The sequence below is a fragment of the Hydra viridissima genome, unplaced genomic scaffold, assembly GCF_058129835.1.
Source record: "Hydra viridissima isolate aposymbiotic clone 2 unplaced genomic scaffold, HvirCarnegie_v1 scaffold_5, whole genome shotgun sequence".
NCBI lineage: Eukaryota > Metazoa > Cnidaria > Hydrozoa > Anthoathecata > Hydridae > Hydra > Hydra viridissima.
Window position 1 is genome coordinate 4,405,660 of NW_028324304.1, and position 26,601 is coordinate 4,432,260.

General features: G+C 29.6%; 1 protein-coding gene, 1 long non-coding RNA gene and 1 pseudogene across 3 annotated transcripts; 2 read left to right on the plus strand and 1 right to left on the minus strand.

Moving 5' to 3' along the window:
* The first annotated feature begins 39 nt into the window (after positions 1-39).
* On the plus strand, positions 40-1,306 carry LOC149888092 (uncharacterized). The gene is made up of 2 exons (XR_016452761.1): positions 40-161; positions 1,140-1,306. It is a non-coding gene; the product is annotated as an uncharacterized LOC149888092 (long non-coding RNA).
* LOC149888093 (heparan-alpha-glucosaminide N-acetyltransferase-like) lies at positions 1,030-26,363 on the minus strand. Of its 2 annotated transcripts, XM_090088252.1 has the most exons (18): positions 26,196-26,358; positions 25,470-25,842; positions 24,880-24,995; positions 24,658-24,773; positions 24,483-24,552; positions 20,697-20,742; positions 20,484-20,558; positions 19,903-19,940; positions 19,581-19,657; positions 14,009-14,179; positions 13,777-13,889; positions 13,361-13,494; positions 13,085-13,211; positions 12,855-12,941; positions 12,555-12,629; positions 10,552-10,622; positions 10,312-10,424; positions 1,030-1,285 (listed from the first exon to the last, which is right to left on the minus strand). In XM_090088252.1, the coding sequence occupies exons 2-18, from the start codon at positions 25,653-25,655 to the stop codon at positions 1,113-1,115; spliced, it is 1,788 nt and encodes a 595-aa protein (XP_089944378.1). In that variant the 5' UTR covers positions 25,656-25,842; positions 26,196-26,358; the 3' UTR covers positions 1,030-1,112. The 2 variants fall into 2 exon arrangements, with proteins under 2 accessions (XP_089944378.1, XP_089944379.1); XM_090088253.1 differs by lacking the exon at positions 25,470-25,842 and having other exon boundaries at positions 26,196-26,363.
* Positions 22,043-23,248, plus strand: LOC149888094 (uncharacterized; annotated as a pseudogene).
* Positions 26,364-26,601: the final 238 nt, after the last annotated feature.

The window sequence follows — 26,601 nt, forward strand, 5'->3', positions numbered from 1 at the left end:
TAAGTCAATAAATATACTCAAAGTTGTCTACGAAAGAGACTGAAATGACAACAATTTATTTATCACAGTTTATTTACTACTAGTTTAAACGCGTGCTCAACATTATTTTGTATTGCTTTTGGTGTAAAGTTTTATTGAAAAAATGGCGCTTTTTAAAGAAGGTATGTACTTTATGTTTAGAAAAAGTAAATATACAAATGCATTGATTTTAACTCTCTTTAGAGCTATCATAGGTTTACAGGTACAAATAGGTGCATTATAAATTTGAAATCACGGCATTGATTGTAAGTTTTTCAAAATTATAATTTGCTGGCGGGAAATTTCGGTTTACAAAAAAACATTTGTTTTAGGTGATTCTTTCCAGAATACATATTTTGGGTTGTGTAAGTCGTGCATTTTAAGAAAGAGTCTGTTTAAAACTTCAAAGGTTTATCAATTAAGTAAAAATTATGTGTTATTAAAAACTTGTGTTAATATTGTTGTATTTATTTTAACGAAATTTGAAAATCTATTGCTTTCATGTGAAATAAACTAAATCCCTAAAAAATTACATCGGTACGACTATAAGAACTGCTTTTTATAGAGTCGTTATAAAAATTAACTTAAATTTTGGAGGAGTTAAAATGATGGAGGCAAAATGGTGGCTGTTGATGTATGAATTCGAACTCAACTGAAAACTGATTCAGGTCGAATAAATAAAAAGCCAATTTGTCGCAAAAAAGCTAAAAAAAACTATTGCAATCAACAATATAAAGGGGCGAAAGCAGCAATGAAGAATAACACGAATAAAAAGAAACGATAAAAAATACGAACTTAAAAATACAAGTAGCATTTCACCCGTAAGTAAAATAGTAAAAAATTGACGTCATAGTAAAACAAACTTGTCATAAAAATAGTATAGGTAAAAGTTTTGTTTAAAAATGATGTAAAAAATATCGCTCCCAAGAGACTTGAAGAGTAAGGAAAAACTTTAAAAAATTGGTCGTTTTTACAGGAGAATTTTATTTCAAAACAGTTTTATAAAGGAGAGGTAGCTATAAATTTAGTATTTTTTTGAAAATCAAAGATTTAACATTTAATACCAGTTTAAAAAACTATTTCAAAATATTCTGTTAAACAGTAAAAAGAAATTTCTTTAGACGCAGCCAAAATCCACAAAAGACCCAAACAACCGTTCCAAAAAGCGCTACTCCAACACTTGACGCATGAGTAATTGGCTGTTCATCCCAAAATACGTTCAAAGTTAGCAAACTCTGTCCAATGTAAATAAACATTGAGTTGACACCTAAAAATATTCCATAAAAAGGTACTTTAAAAAAATAATGCTTATTATTTTTATTTATCATTTTCAGGTAAAATAATTACAATTACTTTTCATTTATATAACAAAAAACACAAATATATATTTCAAAAATTACATAGAAAGTTAAAAATATTTTTTTTTCCGATATAAATACATTTACTGAATAGGCTATTTCAATCTGTTTGATACAAATGTAAATGCATTCAGAGGCAAATTCGTCTAGTAACTATAGCAGTCAACTAGCTGCAAGTTAAGAAATAAAACATAACGAGTTCCTAAAAGCGTCACGAGGATATTGCCAAATTAAACCTTTTACAGACCAGTAGCATTTCTAGTTCATTTCAGTTTTTGTGTCTAAAGGCTAAGCTACCGTTAAACCGTCATGGGTCGAGGGACCTTAAGCTACGTCTGACTTGAGGAACTCACGTCTAACACGAATATTTTCTTTCGAATCTTTTAATAAATTAACTCTTTAGTAAATTTATTTTTAAAATACTATTTATAATTATAATCTAGTAAAATTATATAATTATAATTTAGTAAAATTATTTTTAAAATGTTAGAGATTCGAGTCTACAGCTATTCACGAAAGTTTAAACGATTGCAGAATTTTTATCAAGTATGTTTGGTTTTTGTTTAATAAAGAAAAACTGTAAAATGATATCGACTTAATTTTTTTATTTATTAAAGAAAAAGTAATTAGCTTTAAAATGAATATGAACATGTTATAAAATTTTTAATATTTAGTTAGAAAAAAGCTATTACAAAAAATCTTATAGGAAAAATAAGAAGCACAAAAGTTTAAACGAATTGCAACATTCGATCAAAAAATGAAAAAAAAAGCCAAATTAATATTTGAAGTGTCCTCCTTTGTTTTATAGCAAAGATAAACCCGTTTATGCATTGATTCAACTAATTTCATGCACATCACGCGAGGTACCTTCAGCCAGTACTCATTCAAAAGTTGCTTTAAATGCTGAGTTGATTGAATTTCATGGTATGTCAGTTGATTGTCGATCCAAGACTAAATATTTTCAATTGGGTTGAGATCTGGTGATCTAGGGCGCCAGGCCATCACATTGAACTTTTTTTTCAAAAAATATTCTTTGATTGAGTGTGCTTTATGAGCTGAAGCCCCGTCTTGTTGAAAGATGAATTGCTTGCTTCTGCCATACAAGTGTCTGATTGATGGAACTAAACACGTTTCCAATGTGTTCTTGTAGGTGTATTGATTAATTCGGCCTTCATACAGCTCACAGAAGCCTATACCTTTGTGAGAAAAACATCCCCAGATGCCAACCGAACCTCCACCGCCTTGTCGACGATGTTGCAAAAACCTGTCTGAATATTTCTCAGTTGCAAATCTTTTGACATAGATTCTTCCCTTGCGGTTTACAACTTGAAAGTTAGCTTCATCACTCCAAATAACTTTTGCCCACTGTTCTACAGACCAGTTCAGCCTTTCTTTGGACCACACTCGTCGTTTACGTTTATCCGTGATTGAAAGAATAGGTTTTTTAGCAGCTATGTACGTTCCAATACCTTTGTCCGACTATGTTGGTCTCACGAGCTCTCTGCTAACTTTTGGATTATTTTTTGACTCATTGAAGATTTGTGCTAGCTTTTTTGTAGCTGAGTCTGGGGTTTTCTCTGCTCATTCTGAACATACCATTTTTGTCACGGCTGCTGAGTTTGGATGGTCTCCCAGTACGCGGCATGTCGGAGACGTCCTTGGTAAGTTCCCAGGTTTTGATGGTTTTTCTAACGCAATATTCAGAAATGTTAAGTATTTTGCCTATTTGAACGTTTGTGTGATTTTTTGTCCGCGCCATACCAATAGCTTGCCATTTGATGTCACTAGAAACTGATTTTCGACCCATTTGCACGCAATTGAAATTAATTTGAAATTCACAATATTATAAGTTGATTTTTAATGAATTAAAAGCTGCCTGATGATGTTGTGATGAATTTTTTGATTGAAAAACTACTCAATTATTTGCTAATTAATTGATAAATTCGCTGCGAAAAAAATTTCGCAGCGGATTTATCAATTAATCAGCAAATAATTGATTCTAAATAAAATCGTTTAAACTTTTGTGAAACCTCTTAATTTGTATCACCTACCTTTTAATGAAATTTCTGAGTAAACGGTAGACGATAATTCGTCTGACTTTTTTTTCCCGTGAACTTTAGGAAGTCAGACGAGAAAACTTTGGTTTTTGCGCTAATGCAATTTTTCATCTACTGGAACAAATATGTTCCTGCGGCTTTTCTTTGATCTTAATGAAATAAAGTAAAGTTTCGGGGGCTTAATTAAAGGTTGCGCCAAAATTTAGTTAATCAAATTGTCAGTGCTATTCAGAAGCAATATGACAAACGAAAAGGATAATTTAGAGTATGCTTTTAAAATAGTTTGTGATTTATTTTTTATTAAGTCTTTAAAGGATTACCAAAAATATATCACACCTTTAAAAACATAGTGTGTGTGTATGTATGTATGTATGTATGTATGTATGTATGTATGTATGTATGTATGTATGTATGTATGTATGTATGTATGTATGTATGTATGTATGTATGTATGTATGTATGTATGTATGTATGTATGTATGTATATGTATATATATATATATATATATATATATATATATATATATATATATATATATATATATATATATATATATATATATATATATATATATATATATATATATATATATATATATATATACTTCCAGAAAGTATTAGCGCACCAGAAAGTATTAGCGCACTCGTAATTTTTTTATTATGGACAACTTCAAATCAATATAAATTGTAAAGTAATTTAAATTTTGAACTAATTTTTTTTTTAAATGAAAGGTAAAAGCAATGAAATTAAATTATAATGTCAAATATTGCCAATCTGTTAGTTTTTTTTATGAGTTAATTAGAAGTTTAATGACTACTCGGAAAAATGTCTGAAATTAAGCGTGCAAAAGTATTAGCGCACTTACAGTTTTTCAAAGATTCTAAGAAAGTTTAATACTTTATGTGACCACCTTTGTTTTTAAGGCATGCCAAGACTCTACGCGGCATAGAATCTATAAGTTTTCTGATTAGTTCTTGTGGCACGGTGTTCCACAACTCTTGGATTTGCGTTTTGAGCTGCACCAAGTTAGTGGGCTTGCTTTTTTGTAATTTGCAGTCCATCCAACTCCAAAGATTTTCAATAGGATTTAAATCAGGTGAGCGAGCGGGCCAAGGCATTAGATTCAACCGTTTTTCTTCCATGTATTGCTTTATTGAGCGTGCTGTGTGGCAAGGAGCGTTATCTTGTTGAAATTGCCAGGTGGAGTCAGCCTTGAAAACGTCCATTGATGGCTTTAAATAATCTTCTAATATCTCTCTATATCGATGTTGATTAAGGCGATCAGTGTAAAGATGCGCCAGTCCATTGCTAGATCCAGCAATGTAGCCCCAAATGCCAATTGAACCTCCTCCTCCTTAAACTTTTGACATGATAAAACGAGGATTATATTTTTCGTTTTTGTATCTCCTCGCAACAACCCTTTTCTTGCGATTAATAATTTCAAAATTTGACTCGTCCGAGAAAATTACTTTTCTCCATTGCTCTACAGTCCATGCAGCTCTCTCTTTGCACCATTTTCTACGCTTGAGACGGTCTTTGATGCTTAATAGTGGCTTCTTTGTTGCAAGGTATGAATAGAGGTGTTTTTTCTTCATAAGCTTGCTAATTGTTGATCGGCTAACTTGATGTGCACCCAACGCTGTATTCAGGTCTGAGTCGATTTCGGCTATGCTCATGTTTGGGTTGCGTCTAGCGAGCATAACTGCTTTATTTTCGTCCCTTTCTGACATTTTTTTGGGACGACCAGAGCGACTTTTGTCTTTGACTGTTCCAAACTCATTATAATTTTTGAGCGTTGTTCTAACGCTGCATTCACTGATATCAAGTTGACGTCCGATTTCTCGATTGCTGAGACCACTTTTGTTCAGGCCAACAACTTGCCACTTTGTTTCAATTGATATGCTCCTTAAACCCATATTTTTGTTGTTGCAATTTTAAAGTTTTAACTAGCTGTATTTCAAATGATTTTCCGCCACTTCAATTTATTCCTCTTATATTTTTTTATTGACTATTACTAATCAGCAGAGAGTTTTTAACAAAAATTAACCAAAAAAGTTTTTCTCAAAGGAATTAAACGAGTGTGCTAATACATTTTAAATGAGTGCGCTAATACTTTTGCACGCTTAATTTCAGACATTTTTCCGAGTAATCATTAAACTTCTAATTAACTCATAAAAAAAACAAGCAGGTTGACAATATTTGACATTATAATTTAATTTCATTACTTTTACCTTTCATTAAAAAAAAAAATTAGTTCAAAATTTAAATTACTTTACAATTTATATTGATTTGAAGTTGTCCATAATAAAAAAATTACGAGTGCGCTAATACTTTCAGGAAGCACTGTATATATATATATATATATATATATATATATATATATATATATATATATATATATATATATATATATATATATATATATATATATATATATATATATATATATATATATATATATATATATATATATATATATATATATATATATATATCAAGAAAAATCGTTTTGTAAGTGCCAAAACTTTAGCTTGCAAAATAGAAAACGATTTAGGGGTTAAAATTAGTCCAAAAACAGTCATTCGAAGTCTTAAAAGAGAAGGAATAGTGAGTCGCGTTCCAAGAAAGGTTCCTTGTATTAGTGATAAAAATTGTAAGCTTCGATTAAACTATGCTGAAACGTACATTGATATGCCAGACTCATTCTGGAATAAAGTCTTATGGACAGATGAGTCTAAATTTAATGTAAGAAGATCTGATGGTAGAATTCGTGTATGACGTTCATCAAAAAATTGCTTAGAAAATGGAACTACAGTCCGAACATTTAAACACGGAAATGGATCAGTAATGGTTTGGGGATGTATGTCGGCACCAGGTGTTGGAAAGTTAGTATTTATTGAAGGAAATATGGATAAACATTACTATAAACGTATTATTAAAGAAAATGTTGAACAATCAGCACGTAATCTTGGTATTGGTGATGACTTCGTTTTTCTTCAAGATAACGATCCCAAACATAAGGCCAAAGATGTGATGGAATTTGTGGAAAAAAAAGGTTGGGACATACAAAATCATCCACCTCAAAGCCCTGATTTGAATGTAATAGAACATTTATGGGATGAAATCGATAGACGAATAGATAGAACAGGTGTAAACACCATTGAACAATTAAAAGTCCAAATTGTAAAGACGTGGGAATCAATCGATCCGTCTATTACAAAAAAACTCGTTGAATCGATGCCAAGACGTCTTGCTGCTGTTGTAAAAGCTAAAGGACAAAATACACGATACTAAAATATAAGTTTAGTTCCCATAATATTTATCAAAGTGTACTATTTTGAAAGCGTACGATAACTTTTGTCACCTTCTTTTTGTTACTTTTCTTGCTTTTTCATCAAGATATTAAAATAAAATTTTTTTCTTGTTCTGTTTTTTCATCTTTTGTTTAAATAATTATAAATCAAATAGTTTTTATTCAGTTTTTAACTTGTTCCTTTTAAAGTGTACTATAACTTTTGTCACACAGTGTATATATATATATATATATATATATATATATATATATATATATATATATATATATATATATATATATATATATATATATATATAAAATTTAATTTTAGGAAAGAAACAAATTTTAACAAAAAAATATAAAACAAAATTCTATTAAGATTAAAATAAATTTACAAAAGTACCGGAACATTCTGAAGCAAGTGAACGGTCAGAATCTACAAAGTTTATTATTGAATTAGCTGCACAGCCATCAAAAAAACTGTCATTCATATTTGAAGATGAATGTGTAAGGCTAGAATCAAGTATATTGTGAGTCAACTCAATTGGAATATCCTCACATTCTTGATTTAAAGCAAAAGATATTTTTGATACTAAGCTTGTTGCACTGTATTCTAGATCACAAGCAAACTTATGAATTGGAAGATAACAATTTTCCCCCAACACCAAGTGTTTTTTCAAGACTGATGTATGTGATAGGCAAATATTAAAGGTTTGAAGTCGATTAAAAGTCATTTTGTCAACTTTTCCTCTTTGAAGAACTAATGAATTAACAATAGCATTAGCATTCATTTGTTGATTATGACACATTAGTAAACAACTAATAGCATTTGTAATTGCAGGTATACAGGTCTTAAAAGTTTTTCTTGTGTTTCTTTTGATAGATCTTGAGTTTCTTGCACATGAAATTGCCATTTCTTTTAAAAAAGGAGCTTTCTCACATAACTCATTATATTGGATTTGATACGAAACTTTATAAGCATTATTAATATCAGGTAGTTTAAATGGTGAAGATGGGTTTTTACATAAAGTGTCTACTTCAAAAGAAACATTAGTGTTGATATAATTAATTATAGAAACATTAAATGCCACTGGATCAAGCTCTTTTAATGCTTTAAAAATCAGAACAACATTTCCTTCAATGGCAGATTTAATGACTCTTTTTCTATTTAGAAGAACATTAAATGTGTTAACTTTTGAACTTGATTCATTAGTTAACAAAATCTAAATTAAAAAAAAATAGTAATAATAACTACTGTGGAAGATTATTAGATTACCCTTAAGTTATTAGATTACCCTTAAGTTAATTAGTTAACAAAATCTAAATTAAAAATAATAATAATAACTACTGTGGAAGATTATTAGATTACCCTTAAGGACTTGTTTTATTAATTTTGTAAATATTTAAAAGTGAGAAAAACTTCTGGTATTGATTTTTTAACAAACTTAGAGCCTTTTATATTTAAGTGATTTTTTAACAAACTATAGAGTATGCAACCATTAAATCTTTAATAGAATCAAAACAAAAAAATTTATATATTTTTAAGATTAAAAAAACAAACTAACTGATCTAACTGATCTGATAGTAGAATATTTTCAGTTTAACTAATCAGTTTAACTAATCAGTAACTGATTTAACTAATCAGTCTAATTAGTTACTCCAATTGATATTTCAGTAAAAAAAACTTTCTCAATTACTTCTTAAACAATTACTTATTCCTATTTACTCATTATAAATTTGTTTAATTATGAGAACATAGATAAATAGAAAAAGGTAAATAGAGAAAAAACTGTTATGATTTCCAAAATTTCCTCAACATAGAAGTGCCTGGTGGTAAATTAATTACTGAATATAGCAACTTAAATTTACTTATGTTAAAGAAATGTAATTATCTCAAACTTAAAAAATATGACAAAAAACCAAAAATATGTTTGCCACCCTTTAATTTTTTCATATACATTTTAATGATGATAAATATAATAATACAAAATAAAACTACCTCTAAACTACCTTCATCAAGCTCCATTTCTTTGTTAGAAAATATTCTACTACCCATGTCTTCTGCTGTTGGTGTAGATGTCAATATTCTTTGTGAGTTTTCTTTAAGAATTTCACGACCTCTTGCAATGGCATTTATATTTTTTTGTATTTTTGCTAACGTTCTTTTTACATTTGTACAGCATGTTTTACTAATACAATTATAGTCATTTGAATAAATTAACTTTTCATTTATGATTTTTTCTATATTTAGGCCAGCCTCTGTTATTTTTCCCTTATTGTCCCATAGATTAATTTTCATAGAACCATCATCATAGGATGAATACTTTTGTGTGATATTATAAAGACATAAAATGCACACATTTAGTACACTAGGAGGTAAGGAAACCTCAGAAGATTTTGACCTTTTTTTTGGTAATGGTAAAATGTTTGTTTTTTAAGCATTGAATCATCGTGATCTTTGCATTGAAAATCAATTAACTTATCCTCCATTTATTAAAAACTGGATACTATGTTGCAATAGAAGAGTACACCAAAACTTGTGATTATATAAAAAGCAAAACAAAATGTTTGAATTTAATAAATTAAACTTGAATTTAATCTGACTGAACTTGGCCACTACTTACGAGTAAGAAAAGAAAGAGATGAAATAATAATTATTTTTATGAATCTGTAATCAGAAAAAACATTAATTTGAAAGTACAAAGTTCGGGTTTACAAAATATTTTCGACGTATATTTAAATTAGGCAAAATGGTTGATAATTGGTTGAAAATAGTTGATTTTTAATAACTGTTTTTAAAAAGTTTATTACCCCCGTCCTTAAACCTGCGAAACGTAATTATATTTCGCCATTATTCATTTTTTTAAATAACCAAAGTTTTCTCGTCTGACTTCCCAAAGTTCACGGGAAAAAAAGTCAGACGAATTATCGTCTAAGTAAACGGTAATGAGTCAAAATCTACTTTTTTTTATTCTATTAACAAATAACCTATTTACCAAATTGGAAAAATAATTATTTTGATATCTATTTCCGTTAGATTTTTATTCAAGAAAAACCGAAGATTAGATTTGAAAATCTGCAATCGTTTAAACTTTCGTGAATAGCTGTAAAATGCGGATTCGTATTCAGGTTTAGGTGTGGATTCGGGTTTAATTTTGGATTATTCAATTCGAAACTCAATCTAAACTTAAACTCAAATCCAATTACGAATCAAGGCAACTTTTTCTTGTAATATGATTAGAAATCATTTTTAACTTTTAAATGTTAATTACTAGTATCCTGTAACAAAACTTTTTTTTAGCAAACTTTTTTTTAGTTAAAATGATATTTTATTGCTTGCTGTTATATTTTAGTCTATTTTTTCTTTTTAGAAAAAGTAAACGATATTTTTTTATTCGGGATTCGTGGATTAGGATTCGGATCTCTGAATTTGTCTATACGAGTCTATGTATGACAAATCCACAACCTGAATCCAAGAAATCAAGTTCGAGTATTAGGAAATGTGAGGGCTTGCCAATCAAAATAAAAAGAACCAGGTAAGTATAAGGACGTCGATCAAAGTGAAATATTAGATTTTCTCACCACAAAAGAAGAAAGGAGATCCATTCCAAACACGAAGACTATCACAAAGGATGTAGCAAAAACTAAACAACGCAAATGATATTGAACCAGTTCCCATGACAAAGGATAGAGACCTAAATAAAAAAAAGGAAAGATAAATGTAAAACGAAAATCAATAAAAATCAATAGAAATTAAAAGTAACAACTAAAAAGTATTTAAAACTAAAAATTACAATAAGAACAGTGCGCAATATATCATACCATAAACTCTTATTGATAGGAATTACGCCATTCTGTAGAGTTCCTTTAGTAAGAACAAGAGCTATGCAACCCTAAAACATAGACCTTCTAATAATCACATAAATAAAAAATTTCATAAAATAAAAATACAAAACAAAATAATAAATAACCAAATGTTAAACACATAAATAAAGAAGAGCTAAGTCCAACACAATTCTCTTAAATATTTAAAACATAACAAAGTGGCTGTTAATTAGTGAATGTCCGGGTTTAAATAAAAACCGAATCCGACCCGACCCAAATGGATATCGGACCCCGATAAAAATAAAATAGTTTTTTGTCGACCCCCGAAAACCCGATCGAGTATTACCCGGTAGCAACGATGCCATTGGGCAATTGAAAATTTTAAATGCCCAATCACATCCTTGATCTTTAAAATTTCTAACAAGAGATTCTGAACAGCATAAATCCTTTGGATAGGATTTATGCTGTTCAGAATCCCATGTTGGAAATTTTAAAGATCAAGAAAATTCTTATCCAATCTCATTCGAGATACTGAGCCACTTGGTGAAGATTTAACTTTGGCTTCGAAACTTTGGCTTTAACTTTGGCTTCGAAACAGTAAAGTTTTAAGAATTCAAAAAATAGTAAAAAAAAAAACAGCCGTGTTTTAAGAATTCAAAAAATAGTAAAACAGTTTTTCAAATTGATGGCTCTTCTGTAATTGACCGACATATTCGCATAATGCGGAGTCCATATTTTTCAATTTATTGCGAGTCTAGCTGACATTGTGAACTAAACCCAGGAATTATTTTTAATTCCTGAGCATTTTTTAGGATAAAAAACGGCGAATTTGAGTTTTAAACTTTACTCTAAATACTACAATGTACAGCCATTAACAGTCTTACCGCCATAGAGCATTGTGGGATGGTTTATTTTAAAACCAAGGTAAACCAAAAATCAATGAAGGCGGACGTTAAGCATAAACACGTGTTCTTAAAGTGTTACCGTTTCCTTTTTTTTTTGAAAAAATCCTAAGAAGAAAAACGAATTTAGAAATTTTTAAATTAAAAGTCATTACAGAACAGATCCGTTAAAAATAACAAAATTAACCAACCAGAAATCAATCAATTAGCCGAGAGTGAAACTGCAAAACACTAAAAATATGTTTGCAGGCCAACTAAGTCTTCGATTTCTACAAAGTCTTTATATTATTGACACGGAAAATGAGGAAAAACACGAAGGTGAAAGTGACATTCCACAGACCTGATTCTTAATTATCCACTGTCTAACGAAAGTGAAACTGAAAATCCAGAAAACAAGAACAAAGTTATTAATCACGAATACTCAACTAGAAGTACACCTAAAAAAAATTACACCCAAAAGAATTACACCCAAAAAAGAAAAAGATCGTGAAAGTTACACCCAAATGCAAATGGATGTTATGAAGACCCTCATCGCAATAAGTCTTACTAAGAGTTGGTTAGTATTACTAAAAACTATAGTGGGTAAAGCTTTTAGAATGTTTTAGTTGAATTTCTGCAATGAATACAATTTATGCAAATAATAGCGACTTTAGTAGACTCTAAACGAATCCAAAAAGCTTACTTTAGTTTAAGACATGATTCTAAAAAGATAGATAGTTATTCCCTATTAGAGTTATTGATTATCGTTACTCTTAGTTTAACTGGGAAAAGTACGGTCATGATGTCAAATACCGAGCTGGTAGAGGTTTTTCGGACATTTAAAAAAGTAATACCCGAACAGGTACTCGATACCATTTCGGTTTTGGTTACTTATTTATGATTGTCCGCTAACCCGATCGGTTATGACTTCGATTTCTTTGTATAACGGGTATTTACTAATTCTATCACCGTTCGGGGCCCGAAGGTAAAATTAAATATTGCCCGTTCGGTGGCCTGACAGGACCCGATAACATTCCCTACTGTTAATTATAAACTGCAATTTTATCAAAATTCTTTTTATCAATTATAAAAACTATTTCCTTCTTGAATAATACATACAGTAACCAAAGCCCATATGAACCATCGAGTAACTTGACTTCTGTGAGATTCGTACATGTACAATATACGCCCTGTCTGCAAAACAAATATTTTATAAAAAACCATTTTATACAATAAAAAAACTCTTGCACAATCTGTTTGGTTAACCAAACGTGTAAACTAAAAAATGTGGACTTGTTTGAAGTTGTCGGAGTTAAACACTCTTTAAAACAAAAACATTTTCATTGCAATACTACTTTTAAAAATACTTGTAAAACTTTTAAACTTTGTAAACTTTTAAATCAGGAAAAGTTAAAAAACCTGCAACCCAAAGAACGTAAGAACAATTGAAGTGAGATAGCCAAGTAACCCTTCTGCGTCATAATTCTGTGTTGTTAAGTAAATGCTCTAGAAAATGCAGACAAGCATGCAACAGAAGGCTATTACAGAATAATAATCATCTGTTGGATTTAAATAGATTGAGATAAACTAACCAAGTATTTTACTATACCTTCAATAAAATATTTTATATTTCAAAAGCGTAAAACTACCTTCAATATAGGATTTCTGTGTAAATGTTTTTCTCCCAGTACCAATCTATCTATGTAACCTGCGGCTCCACCTGTGCAATTGAAGTACTTTCCACCTTCAGCCAGACCACCAGGACCAAGATAACCTCTATGAAACAACACATTTTTTAATCTCAAATATTTTTTTCAATCTTTGTATGCAAAAAGAGATGTGCACGAATAAGTTTTATATATTGGGCAACCTGGGAATTGCAATAATTGCAATCAAAAATATAAAATAAAGAATGCAATTTATACGTTGGACATCCTGGAACTGGTAGGCAAAAAGTAATAGCAGTATGAACTGTAATAAGAAAAAGTATAAAAAGCCATTGAAAACCAAAAGGAATGATGTCGCGGAAATGAGATACCCATTTCGTTGAAGAATATTTCTAAAAATTAACACTAATTTAATGAAAAGTTAATAAAAATTTAAGAAAAAGTAGATAAAATAATAAAGAAATAATAAAGTAATAAAGTCAATCAAATAGAAAATTTTTAAATCTTAATCTTTATATTTTATTATAATGTTTTATATATTTTTTACATGTTTACATATATATATATATATATATATATATATATATATATATATATATATATATATATATATATATATATATATATATATATATATATATTTAATATTTTCGTTATAATTATATTTCATTTACCTCAAGAGTTTTTTCACTAGGAGCTACAAACAGGTTGAAAGTAGCTACCACAAAATAACAAATACCAATTCTTTGCAAAACTCCAGGTATGCGCCATGTTGCTAAATTTTTCCCTAATAATCAATTTATTTTAAAGTGACACTCTCTATTATTTGAAACATGTTTTTGAGCTTTATCATCTTCTGCTAAAACTGAATAACATAAATTTTTAAAATCAAAGTTGTAGAACTACCTGAATTTAAAAGGAATCCAATCATAAAAAGTTTGATTGAACGAGGTAAAATAATCAAAAATGCTTGCTTTTTATTTTTCTCTTGAATTTGAAGACGTCTGTGAGAAAGATTGATGTTCACCCCCATAATGAAAACAAACCAAGGAAAAACAAGATCTGATATACTCAAACCTAAAATCAAAAAAATTGATTTAAAAAAAACTAACAAAAACTTCTAAGTGTAAACTTCTACTAACTATTTAATACTAAAACTGCGAAATGGTGATATAACTGTTCAATAGTGAAAAAATTTTCACTGATGTAAACTTTTTCACTACTAACACAACAAACTAAATTCATATTATTTATAACTTTACAAAAGCCTTATATTTAACAACAACTTAGTTTTGATTAAATTTTTACAATCTATAACTTACTAGTTAGTATGGAATTGATAAATTTTACAAAATATAACTTTAATTTGATATAACTGTTGTATAAGAATACTACAATTATATTTATACTACATCTCAACATTTTATTTTCATTACTACATTTCAACATTTCATTTTCATTACTACATTTAAACATTATACAACTTTTATATACCAGATTCAAGTTTTCTCAAAAAAATAAAAAGTAGAAAAAATAATAAAATTAAAAAGGTTCAATTTTTTAAAGAAAACAAGAAGCATAATAGCTAAAGATCTGTTAGGGCATGCAGAGCTGATTAAGCTAAACAAATTACTTGGCTTTCAATACTCTATAGACAGTACACCTTACATTTATCATTGTCATTTGAATCTTGATAAACAAAATATATTAAAAAAAAAGATAACTCTAGACTACTAATAACAATACTAAAATTTATTTTGTTACCACAAAATCACACCTATCCTAAATTGATCCCAACCTTTGAGGACTAAAAGACAAACAATGGGAAAATTATCTATATTTCCTCAAGTATCACCAGATATAAAATTTAAAATCTAATTTCTATAACCAAAGGAGAAAAACACAAAGTTTTGCGGCATTTTAGCCTACTATTTGCACTTCAAATGACTAATTTAGATATATCATGGATATTGGATTCTTTGATTATTAGATTTCACATTTGCGTGTATTTTGTCAACTGCATGCTTTCTTTGTTTTTCAAAATGTGACAAATTACTAAAATCAAGGAGTGAGTATCTTTTTCCTGGAACAAGATCTTTTTCCTAAAACAAGATCTTTTTCCTGGAAATTCCATTGATTTTGAAGATGATAGAGTTTACTACAAAAGCATGGCAAGGATGAAAAAACCTTGTCTCTTTCCAAGATACAAAGTGATTTTTGAACCACAGACCAAAGGATTTGATTCTTGCAATTATATAACTTGCCAGGTTGGCCAACTAAGAGGACATTATGAAAAACTCATTTTTTCAACAGATCAAGGCTTAAAAGATTTATCAAATATATTTATAAACTATGTTCAAACTATTTGATTGAAGTCAAGAGCCATTATACATTATTTCAAGCTTGATGAATTGTGAACAATTCACCAAGTTTGAAAATCTAAAGAAAATGATTGCAAGCGACTTCAAAACTGCTGAAAAAATTGCTTCCTCTGTAATAATTCAACAGGTATCCTCTCCACAAGGTACAACTAGGCTAAGCAGAGAAAGTAGAGAAAGCAGTGAAGCTTTTAATATTCTTCTTGGTCCCTCCAGAGCTCTGCTCATACCATGAACTTCTCTTACTATTTTGAAATAGTTCCAATGGTGGAGGATCTTTCCTCAAGTTCAATCTGAGTGATATTTCAAATGGTGGAAGTTAAAAACCTACTGACTGTGGAATATAGTTAAGAAATAAGTGTAATTTGCCATCTACTTGTTGCTGTTGCTGAAAATGTTTTAGAAACTAATGAAAATCTTAAACAAATTTTTAGTTTTTGGAGGTTAATTTATGTTTCTTCTATTTAATTAACATTAATTTGATAATATTATCTGTGGAATTTTGACTCACTTACATAGCCAGTAGCCTTACTGCTGGTTTGATGTTAAATTTGATAAACTCAAAGATCACAGAACTCCAAGAAATTTCAGATCCCTAGGGATACATTACAAAGCATTAAACAATTTTTTTTTATTTTATTAAAAATCATCGAAATAATTTAAATTTATTTTCAGACGCCAAGTCAGACCAAAGTAGATATTCATCATTAGAATGGTGCTCTTCAATGAATGGTCTTAAAGGATATGCGAAAACCATCGACCTGTCTGACGGAAACTTCTCTGCTACATGTGACTTTAATTCAGATAATAAAACCATAGATATCAATAACATTGTTCTCTGGATCGACGTTTTGTCCTCAGGAAACAAAATCGCTAAAAAATCTTAGTATTTATATTTGATCTTATATTTTTGAAAGCCACTAAATTATAACTAAATTACACACTTGATGTGACTTTAAATCTTTAAAAAGTATTACGACTACAATAAGCTCCTACACTTTGCCATTTTTTACAAAGCAAGATTCCTAGTTTAAGAGCTTTAACTAATCTTTATATGAGCTATATTTTATAGTTATAGAACTATGTCCTATCTCTTAGCACAGATAAAAGATTAGTTCTGTTTCATTTTGCCTGAAAGTTACATGCCAAGACTTCATTTTATTAACTTCTAAAACTTCCATCATAAACAATAAGAATATAATAAAAATATAAAGGTTCCATTGCCAACTTTTAATGAGGCATTCAGTGTCATACCCCATATTTTAAGTTCCTGCATACAATCCACAAGTGTGAAGAAAATACTTGATTTTTCGTCAGATTATAGCTATCACATAATCTCAAAAATTTCTTTAAAAAAAAAACAAACTAGATTTACAACAGGGTTCCAAGTGCAAATAGTAGGCCAAAATCCCTAAAAACTTTGTGTTTTTCTCCTTTGGCTATAGAGATTTTAAATTTTACATCTTGTGATACCTGAGGATTTGTAGATTACCTGAGGATTTGAAGTTGGGACCAATTTATGATCCAGGTGTGAAATCTTTTAACATTTGCAGTGTTAAATCCTCTGAAACCCACATTTTCTTATTTATATCATTATATTATTATATTATCTTACATTATCTTGTAATGGTTTTAAAATTGTTTCTTTTAGTATACTTATAAATCTGTCAATAATTCAATATCAAATATTTTTTTAAAGCTTTTGTGACCTTGAACTACTTATTCAGTTTGTTCCACAGGTGGCCAATTGGGTTTTGTAGGGTTGTAAATATATTTTCATGCACATAAAAAAACACTAAATGTTTAGGAAATTTTATTTAACAAGTATGAAAGTTTCTAAAACAAATTTTTTGCTCTGCATAAAAAAGATACACTTTACATTTTTCACAAAGCTTGTTTATCTTTATGCTACATAGCTTGAATTGCTGGCAAACTTCCGCTTTTAGTGGAAAATGAAAAAAAACAATCAGTTCTAGCTTATAGTTCTGGTATAGAACCAGAGGTCAGAACTGCTTTTTTTTTCCATTTTGCAGTAAACTTTTAACTTTGGGTAGATTTTTTCTTTTTTTATGGGCGAGCTGTTGAACTCTATATGGATGATCTTCCACGTTTCTTTGTTGGTGCATTTAAATGAATTAGCAAAGATGCTAATTTGGCTGGAAATTGCGTTGATTCAACACATCTTTTTTAGGCATTCCTAAAAGTTCACATGCGTGACAATAAAAGAGCCAAGCACTCACTAGCATCATGCAAATGGTCTGCCAAAATACATGCAAATACCACCATTTTGATCTCATATGAAAAGAATGTTTGGCAATCAAGCAATTATGAAGATCTACACCTCCCATACTTTCGATGCACAGTTTTATTAATGCAGGCTGCTGGACTTGAACCTAAACTGATTTGGCTTTTTCATATCTGTTGACTATATTTCTTGGATCAATTCCACTCAAGGTTGACAGAATATTTACAGCTATGTTATTGTACCAACAGACAGCTACTACCATGGCAGACTTTTCAACACACTGATCCTAGGTCTCTCAACCTTTTTTCTTCATTATTGATTTACTCTCGAGTTAAACAAGTGAAGGTGATTGGGAATAATTGTTGTAGTGCAGTGATTGGGAATAATTGTTGTAGTGTAGTGAATGCCCTTTTTATGCAAATCTTCCAAAAGTGGCAAAGTTCTGAAGAAATTGTCAGCATATATTTTGTAGTTGAGAGATGCCTCATAAGGCTATTTCTTTTTGGAAAATCAAACTAAGCGCCACAAGTACATCAGGACCAACACCAAGTTATCTCATACTTTTCTTATCCTTCTTGCCTTGGTACACTTCAAAATCATAGAGCATACCAGTTGATGTGGTTTTAGCCCACACTTTTATTCCCCAAGGGTGGGCTTTTCTTCCTACAAGCTGTTTAAAAGCTTGCTGAACTTTCCCTTGAACAGGATTATCATCTCATCAATAATGTTTTTTTTTAAAGCATAACATAACAGTTACCCCTAAATAACACTGGCCGTAATCTAATTTTTCAAAGTTTGTCAACCTTTTCCTCATTGGAAACCAAATTTCTTGCAATAATGTGTTTGGGATTGAACTTCATAGTTTTTAGGAAGCTCTAAATATTTACCCCTGAAAACTGAGTCTGGTGGATTGAACTGGACTTTTGTCCACTCATAGACTTTCTTTTTCTTACTCTTAGCACAGACAGCAGATGTAGATGATACCATTCTTTGTCATTTTCATCAGAAGAATTCAGTTCTTGCAGTCCTATTTTCATAGGATCTGGTTCATAATCCTCACTATCATTAGAATCATTATCCAAATCACTATCATTATAATCAATAACTTCTAAAATATGCAGCACTTGTTGTGCATTGAATTTCTTTTGGGATGGAACTGACATTCTTCTGCAGAGAATAAATAAATAATAAAACACAGATCATTAATAAACTTAAATGATTATGTTGATTAAAAGACTTAATCAGAATCATTTAAATGTCATTTTATCTTGCGCTTTTTTATAATAATAACAATTATTGACAACCATGTTGATTTACATGTTATTTATCCCTAAAGACTAATTGGTCACCCAACAAAAGTGTTATAAATAGATGATAAATATCAAATCCATATCGAATACTATAAAAATTCATTAAATATATCATTTAGATACATATTAATACTAAATATTATGTGTCTTTGTGTAAAACAATTATAATATAAGTCTGTTGACTGCTATTATAATTGCAGTCAACAGACTTGACTTATATTATAATTGCTATTAAATTTGCATGCAAATGGCTATATATAAAATGGGATTCTACTCAATAATTTAAAAAATTTATTGTAATTGTTAATTTCCCTAAGTCCCACAGATGGAACACTGGACTTAAAAACTTAAAAAAGAAATTAAATATAAAATAGACTTTTCTTAAACAGATTTTTTTGTAATGGGTCACAAAGTAACTCAATGGGCCTCAGAGGGTTAAAACCAACTTTAAATTGTTCAGAAAAAGTAAACTTATTCTTAATTAAATGATTAACATAAAAAAAAAAAGATGTTTAGTTAACTATCAATTAAAAAAAAAACCAAACCATCCCAAATTGCACGATCAATAAAATGGTATTGGCCACCACCATAATTCACAAACACCATCAATACAATTGCAATTCTAACAAAATAAAATGAATAAAAAATAAAGTTATTTGATACATGCAACATTTTTTTTATATGTTAAATCATTTTTAGGTATATTTTTGCAAAAAGCATTTTTAAAAAGTCATAGATTGATAAAAACATTTATGCAAGATGATCAATGCAAATTTGCTAAAATAGTTTTAATACTTTAAACTCAATTATCAAATTCTAAGACAAAAAATGCTAAAACTACAAAAAAATTTATAAAATATTTTTCACCCTCTAAATGTATCCAATGATCTGAATCTTGCTGTTCTCTGAAAAATAATTTAGAAATCAGCTACTTTTTTATTTTTTTGACCCTTGATAACTATTTTTTACACTTTAATTTGTCTATACTTTCAATATTATATATTTTTATCATAAATAGCGTATTATTATATATGATGCATTACTATATATTGTATTATACTACATATTTAAAATATATTTTTATTGTATATAGCATATTATTATATATAATGCATTACTATATATTTTATTACACTATATATTTATAATACATTTTTATTATATATGATGTAGCTTTGATAAATACTGAATAAATAAATTTCTTGGAAATTTTTTTTACAATTGAAATTAGTAAAACTTTACAACAGATTTTGCTTGCAAGGTACCAAATTGTGTATTTTGTTAAGATTAGAATAAGACTGAACTATTTTCCTTAAGAGTGAGTAAAAAAAAAAAAAAATTTTATCATATATACTTACTATGCACTAGATTTATATCTATATTTAGAGTTATAAATTTATATTGAAAATTTCAACAATTTAAAATATTAGGGCATTTTTATGATATACCAATATGATCGGATTGCTCGGAGATCGATTTAACTCGCTGATAATATCAATTTTACTCTCCCACTCATCCATTTCCTTTGTCATTGAAAAAAAACAACAACAATTAGAATAACAAATAATATACAAATAATAAAACATTTAATCCTAAAAACACTTTTTGCAATTTTGTATTTCTGATAAACAACACATAAGTAAACAAAAAACTTCACGTACCAAAAAATAATCTGATTCTTTGGTTTCTTTGCGACGATACATTTTTCTATAAAATTTTAGTAACTATTCTCAAAATCTTGCAACTACATGAATAAATTTTATTATTTCCCAATAACAACTAACACCAGGCATCTTGACAAGACCCATTCTAAAAAATGCCTATTACTTGCTCTATTTTCTTTTTGTTTTCCCAGACTTTTCTGTATTGATTCATATCTTTTACTATCAGTTCTAGCATATCATTGATTAGAAATTTCTTTACCTTAACTATGAAATAGATATATTTAAAAAACCCCTGAATATTACTTTATAACATTATAAATGATGCATATTTTTTTAAAAGTTACTTGGAAAAGATTACCCATTGATTTTATCTGACAGCATTATGTTGATTATTTTTCAACTATTTCAAATAAGTTTGCTTTGTTTTATTATATGTCTATTATATGTAAGACTTTTAAAAGAAATATTACAGAAAATCATGGGTTTTAAGTATAATTTACAGATTAAGATTCTTTTTAGTGAGTGAAAGTGCCATGAAAAAAAAAGGATGCAAAAAAATTTAAATTAATGAGAAATCACATATTAGGAGAAGCTAACAGAAAACTCCAAGACCTAAACAATTTAAGAATTATACTTACGTACAGTGTTGAGTATTTTAAAAAGTATGAAAGTATTAATGAAAGTATTTAAAATACTATTTAAAATACTTTTGTATTATTTTTATTTTTATTTGAAATGCTTTTATTCATTAGTATTTTCAATTTTATTTCAAATACTTTTCAAGGCTATTTTTTATTTTGTTTAAAACACAAAATACAAAATACTTTTCCACCAACAGCAAATTAATTAAAACTTGGTTTCCAAAAGTGTAATATTAAGACAACTACATTCTATATACGTTATGTATTTCATCCTAAAGTTCATTCGCTTTTACAATTTAAATATCATTTCTTAATTCATTATGCACAATGAATTATGCACAACGAGTCATATATAGTCATTGAACTACATATTCATTGTGCACAATGAATTACACAATGATGCAATTACAAAAAGTTCTTTGGCTGGATTGAGCTGCCTTGGACCACACTTGGTAATGGTAATTTGTTATTTAATTACTATATTAGAGGGAACCAATCTACCAAAAATTCAAAATGGCGGAAGAGAGGGAAACGACTGAAATTGTAGAAAATGAAAATGCTGAGAGTGAACAAGCCGTCCCTGCCATACTTGATAGAAAATTTTTCAAAATTATATCTAAAAGTAAAACTACAGGGGATGTTAAAATTATTGTACAGTGTATGTTATGTGTTGGCAAAAAAACCTACAGTGGTTTACTGAAAGCAACTTCTAATTTTACTCAACATCTTCAGGTATGTATATAACTACAAAAACACTATATTATATTGCGCACTAAACAGTAAAAACGATAAACACATAAAGCAACACAGACAAACGCTAATGCTATAACATAACACAAATAAATGCAATAATCTCGGTTGATTGACTGTTGTTGTTGTTGCAGAATGCTCATGGCAAGAAGCGAATCGAGGAATACAAGCAGCACAAGGTTTCAGTTGCAAAACAGCGTAAGCGCTCGGTAGCTGAGATGGAATCTGGAGTTGGAGGTGGACCTTCTGTCGAATCTGGTCCTGCTTCTAAGAAGTTGAAACAAATGCATATTATGCCTCGAAATCAAACATCCATTTCACAGGATGAAGTTGACAAGCTTATTGCTGACTACGTTGTGCAGGAAATGCGCCCCTTGATCACAGTGGAAAAGCCGGCATTCAAAAATTTGATCCACGGACTCAATCGCAATGTCAGTATACCTTGTCGCAAAACATTAGGCAAGCGATTAAACGCCCGTTTGCAAAAAATGCGTGATGATAAAAGAACAGTCTTCAGTAAAGTACCATTTATTTGTACAACAGCTGACATTTGGTCAGTGAACCAAAAGAGCTACTTAGGAATGACAGCTCACTATATTGATATTAGTACTGAATGCTCAGTATCACACATATCTGTTGCTCTTTCCTGTCAACGTTTTGTTGGAAGTCATACTTACGACTCAGTGGCTGCAATGATCTCAAAAATTCATAATGATTATGGGTTACATGTGGAAAAAATTACAGCAACAGTAACAGATAATGCCTCTAACTTCAGCAAAGCCTTCCGAGAATATTTTGTAGATACTAGCAGTACTGCATCTGGTTCAGGGATCTCTGCAACTGCTGAAGAACAAATTCAGGAAACAGGAACTGGTGATGATGATGAAGCAGAAAATTCCGACAATGATGTTGAAATAGCAGACATGACTGCAGTCCTAAATTTACCAGTTAGCAAAGACACGGATGATGATACTGAAGTTGTTCTGCCTCACCATGAAGCTTGCAATAGTCACTCTCTCAGCCTCACATCAACTACTGATGCAGATAAAGCATGTGATTCTGATGCTAATTTCAAACATCTTTATCGAGCTGCATTGGCCAAGTGTACGAGCATTTGGAATTTGCTTCATAGAAGTTCCAAGGCATCGGATGCTGTGAAAAAAACATCGCAAGGGCAATACTGATACCAGTCCCTATACGATGGAACTCCCGGTATGATGCATTGAAATGCATTCTCCAGTTGCAAGATAAGCTTGGAGAAATATGCAACGTTTTGAAATTGCCAAAGTTCAAAAAGAAGGAGTTAGAATGTCTAGAAGAGTATGTAATGATAATGGCTCCTATTGCTGTTGCAATTGACAGGTTACAAGGTGACAATGTGTACTTTGGCGATGTATTTCCGACGCTGCACACCGTACAGCAGAAGTTGCAGGACCTGCAGCAGAAATCACTGAAGCATGTTAAGAAATTTGCAGAATCTATGCTTACAAGCTTGAAAACAAGATTTGAGGTTCATCTATCATTTTCTGAACATAATGCCAGCAGAATAGTTGCAGCAGTATGGCATCCCTACTTCAAAATGAGATGGGTTCCGGGTGGTAAAAAAGATTTCTGTCGTGATCTCTTCGTTCGTGCAGCTAAGTCTCAGCAACAACAGTTGTTGGACAGAGCTAATACTATTTCTGACCCTGACCCACTTCCAGGTACTCAATCAGCTGGTGACAGAGGCATGAGTGATGATTTTTTCTCGTTTAGCGAAATTAACATTGCAGAACAAACAACAGTCAACAACGAATGTTTATCGTACTTAAGCGACTCTGGTACGGATTTTAAAATCTTGGCAAAATATGAAGTTATAAAACACGTATTTGTGAGGTACAATACGACCTTACCTTCATCCGCACCTGTTGAGCGGTTATTTAGCACCGCTGGACAAATTCAGACGCCACGAAGGAACTGTCTTAGTGATGCAACATTTAAAAAACTGTTACTTTTTAAGGCCAATAAATGTTGATTTAAAGGTTAAAAGTTGTGATGTACGATTCGAGTTGTTACAATTCCAGTATTTTGTATTTTGTATTTAAAATAGTTTTACAATGTATTTTTATTTGAAATACTTTCCTTGTATTTTATTTTTATTTTCATTTCAAATACTTTTTAGGTAGACTATTTTATTTTTATTTCAAATACTTTTAAAAAGTATTTTGCCCAGCACTGCTTACATAATATTTAAGAACTATTAATAAGTATAAAACAACTAATTACCTGTAATAATTCAAAATTAGTTTATAAAATACAACAAGTCTTCTTGAAACAATCTCACTACAGGTTGAAATACAATATTAAAATATAATATTAAAATAATATTCTGAAAAAAAAAAAAAAAACCAACCTATAAATTAATTTTGCCAATGGCCACAAAACTGATGCAACAACAAGTGCAGAAAGCAGGTAAATAAGTGCTTTAAAAAAACAAAACTTAAATTTAATTAAATCTTTTTTACTTTTTGACAAAACCAATTAAAAGTACAATATTTTATAAACTTAGACTTAAAAAAGACACTTACGTAGAAAAAAAGGAGGTGGATTATTTGTAATTTTGTTATTAATCACAAACGAATTTGATGGTGTTACTTGAATTGAATAAACATATTCACCATTCTCAACAAAGTGCTCAGTTACTCTAAATACAAATCACAGATCTTACTGAACAAAAACACAACTCTACAACTTTCAAGGACTAAACTGTTTACTACAAGGATCTCTTTATTCTTCTACTCAAAACTCACCTCAACGATTCATTGAAAATGGAATTTAAAAACTCAAGTTTTGTAGGCCATCTGGTGTCAAATATATGTGTGAAGTTCTTTGATGATGAAACATTTCCAAGAAACATAAAGTTGCACTAAAAACAAAAGCTACACTTTAGACTTCTTTAGGGGAAACAAATGTGCTGCACAGGAAGTATACTTTAAACTGACAAGTTACAATATTACTGTTTCATAAAGTAATAGTCTTGGTTAGAGAATGAACAATAGTAATAATGTTTATGAGTTACAAACATGAGTTTTTTGGTAATCTTAACACTCACTCTTAAACTTGATGTAAAACTAATTTAAAACATCAATCTAATCTTATGCAGTTATATTCAAATAGTTTACAGTTTAACAGTGTTAGAAGAAAACCATGTGACTAAATAAATGGAAGTGGGGTTGTTGCAACAAGCAGTCATACTTAGAAGTTTTACCAGTCATACTTAGAACTAAACCACCCCAAATCAAATGTAACGTTAAAATCAACAATTAAATATTATTGTTAAGTAGTTTATTATGAAACAATATACTACTTTGAATTTATGATTTTAAATAAAAAAACAAACCTCAAAACAGTTTTGCGTTATGGCTGAAACTTGAATTTCATTTACTGCATTTGTAAAGAATGTCACTGTTGAAAGATCCATTATAAAACTATTTATGCCTGTATAGCTATAAAAAGTACCAAACTCTATAGTGGTAAGCTGTGAAATAGTAAACATGATTATAAACTTCTTTGGAGTTGAAATCATAATGAAGCATGGGTGTGTTGAATATAAAGTTATGGTTGTGTCAGATTGACCTAGTATTTACAACTTTTTCTTTGCTAGCTCATACCTTGTGATTTGACAAATTGCTGTCAATGTTGCTGGCAAAAAAATGTTGCTCCATACATGAAATACATTAGCATGTGCAATAAGTATGGTGCTAACAAGAAACCTGTACAGTACAAGAAACAATTTACTTGTAATTAACATCAAATTTTAAACTTTAAACTAAACGTTTAAAGACAACATACTAAATAATTGATAAGCTAAAATGACAATCCTTATAACTTTTATGAATGTGTGTTTGTATAATCACTTTTATGAATGTGTGTTTGTATAATAACTTTTAAGAATGTGTGTTTGGCAGCCATACCAGTATTAGCATAATCAAAAAATTGCCTACTAGCTATAAATACAACATGTATCAACAGTTGTTTAAGAGCGGTAGTAAAAATTCAAATTTTTACACTGAGACGTTTGATAATTTTTTTTACGTTTTTAAAGAAATTGATACTTGATGCTTACCGTTTTTAAGTTTGATGACAGAATACGTTCTTGAGTTGTTTAAATAAACCAAGACAGTATAAATAGAAGTTTAGATAATTTTCTTAAGACTTAAGCTTCTTTGGACAGAGAATTATTTGGCCAAGCTGCTCGAAGCACATGGCATTGATTATAAACAAAGTTTAAGGTGAGTTTTCACTGACAGAAAGTCGATAAGCGGAAGAAAATAACTTTTCAGTTTAGACTGTATTTTATCATCATTTTAGCACAAATGAAATCTTTTTTAAAATCAAAAACCAAATATCCGTAATTAAGAAACTCACATAAGTTCTTTAAGTAGTTTTGCGTTAAGACAAAACTACTCAACGAACGTAATCTTCTTTTACCACCTTTGACTTAAACAGAAAAGTGATGTTAAAGAAATTTT

What these genes read in the sequence shown, in the direction of transcription:
- LOC149888093 (XM_090088252.1), bottom strand. Translation starts at nt 25,655, where the DNA reads ATGATTTCAACTCCAAAGAAGTTTATAATCATGTTTACTATTTCACAG. An exon ending in TAACGCAAAACTGTTTTGAG is followed by an intron (nt 24,996 to 25,469) that starts GTTTGTTTTTTT and finishes TTTTGTTTTTAG; the next exon opens with TGCAACTTTATGTTTCTTGG. An exon ending in TGATCGTGCAATTTGGGATG is followed by an intron (nt 14,180 to 19,580) that starts GTTTGGTTTTTT and finishes TTTTGATTTTAG; the next exon opens with GTTTGAGTATATCAGATCTT.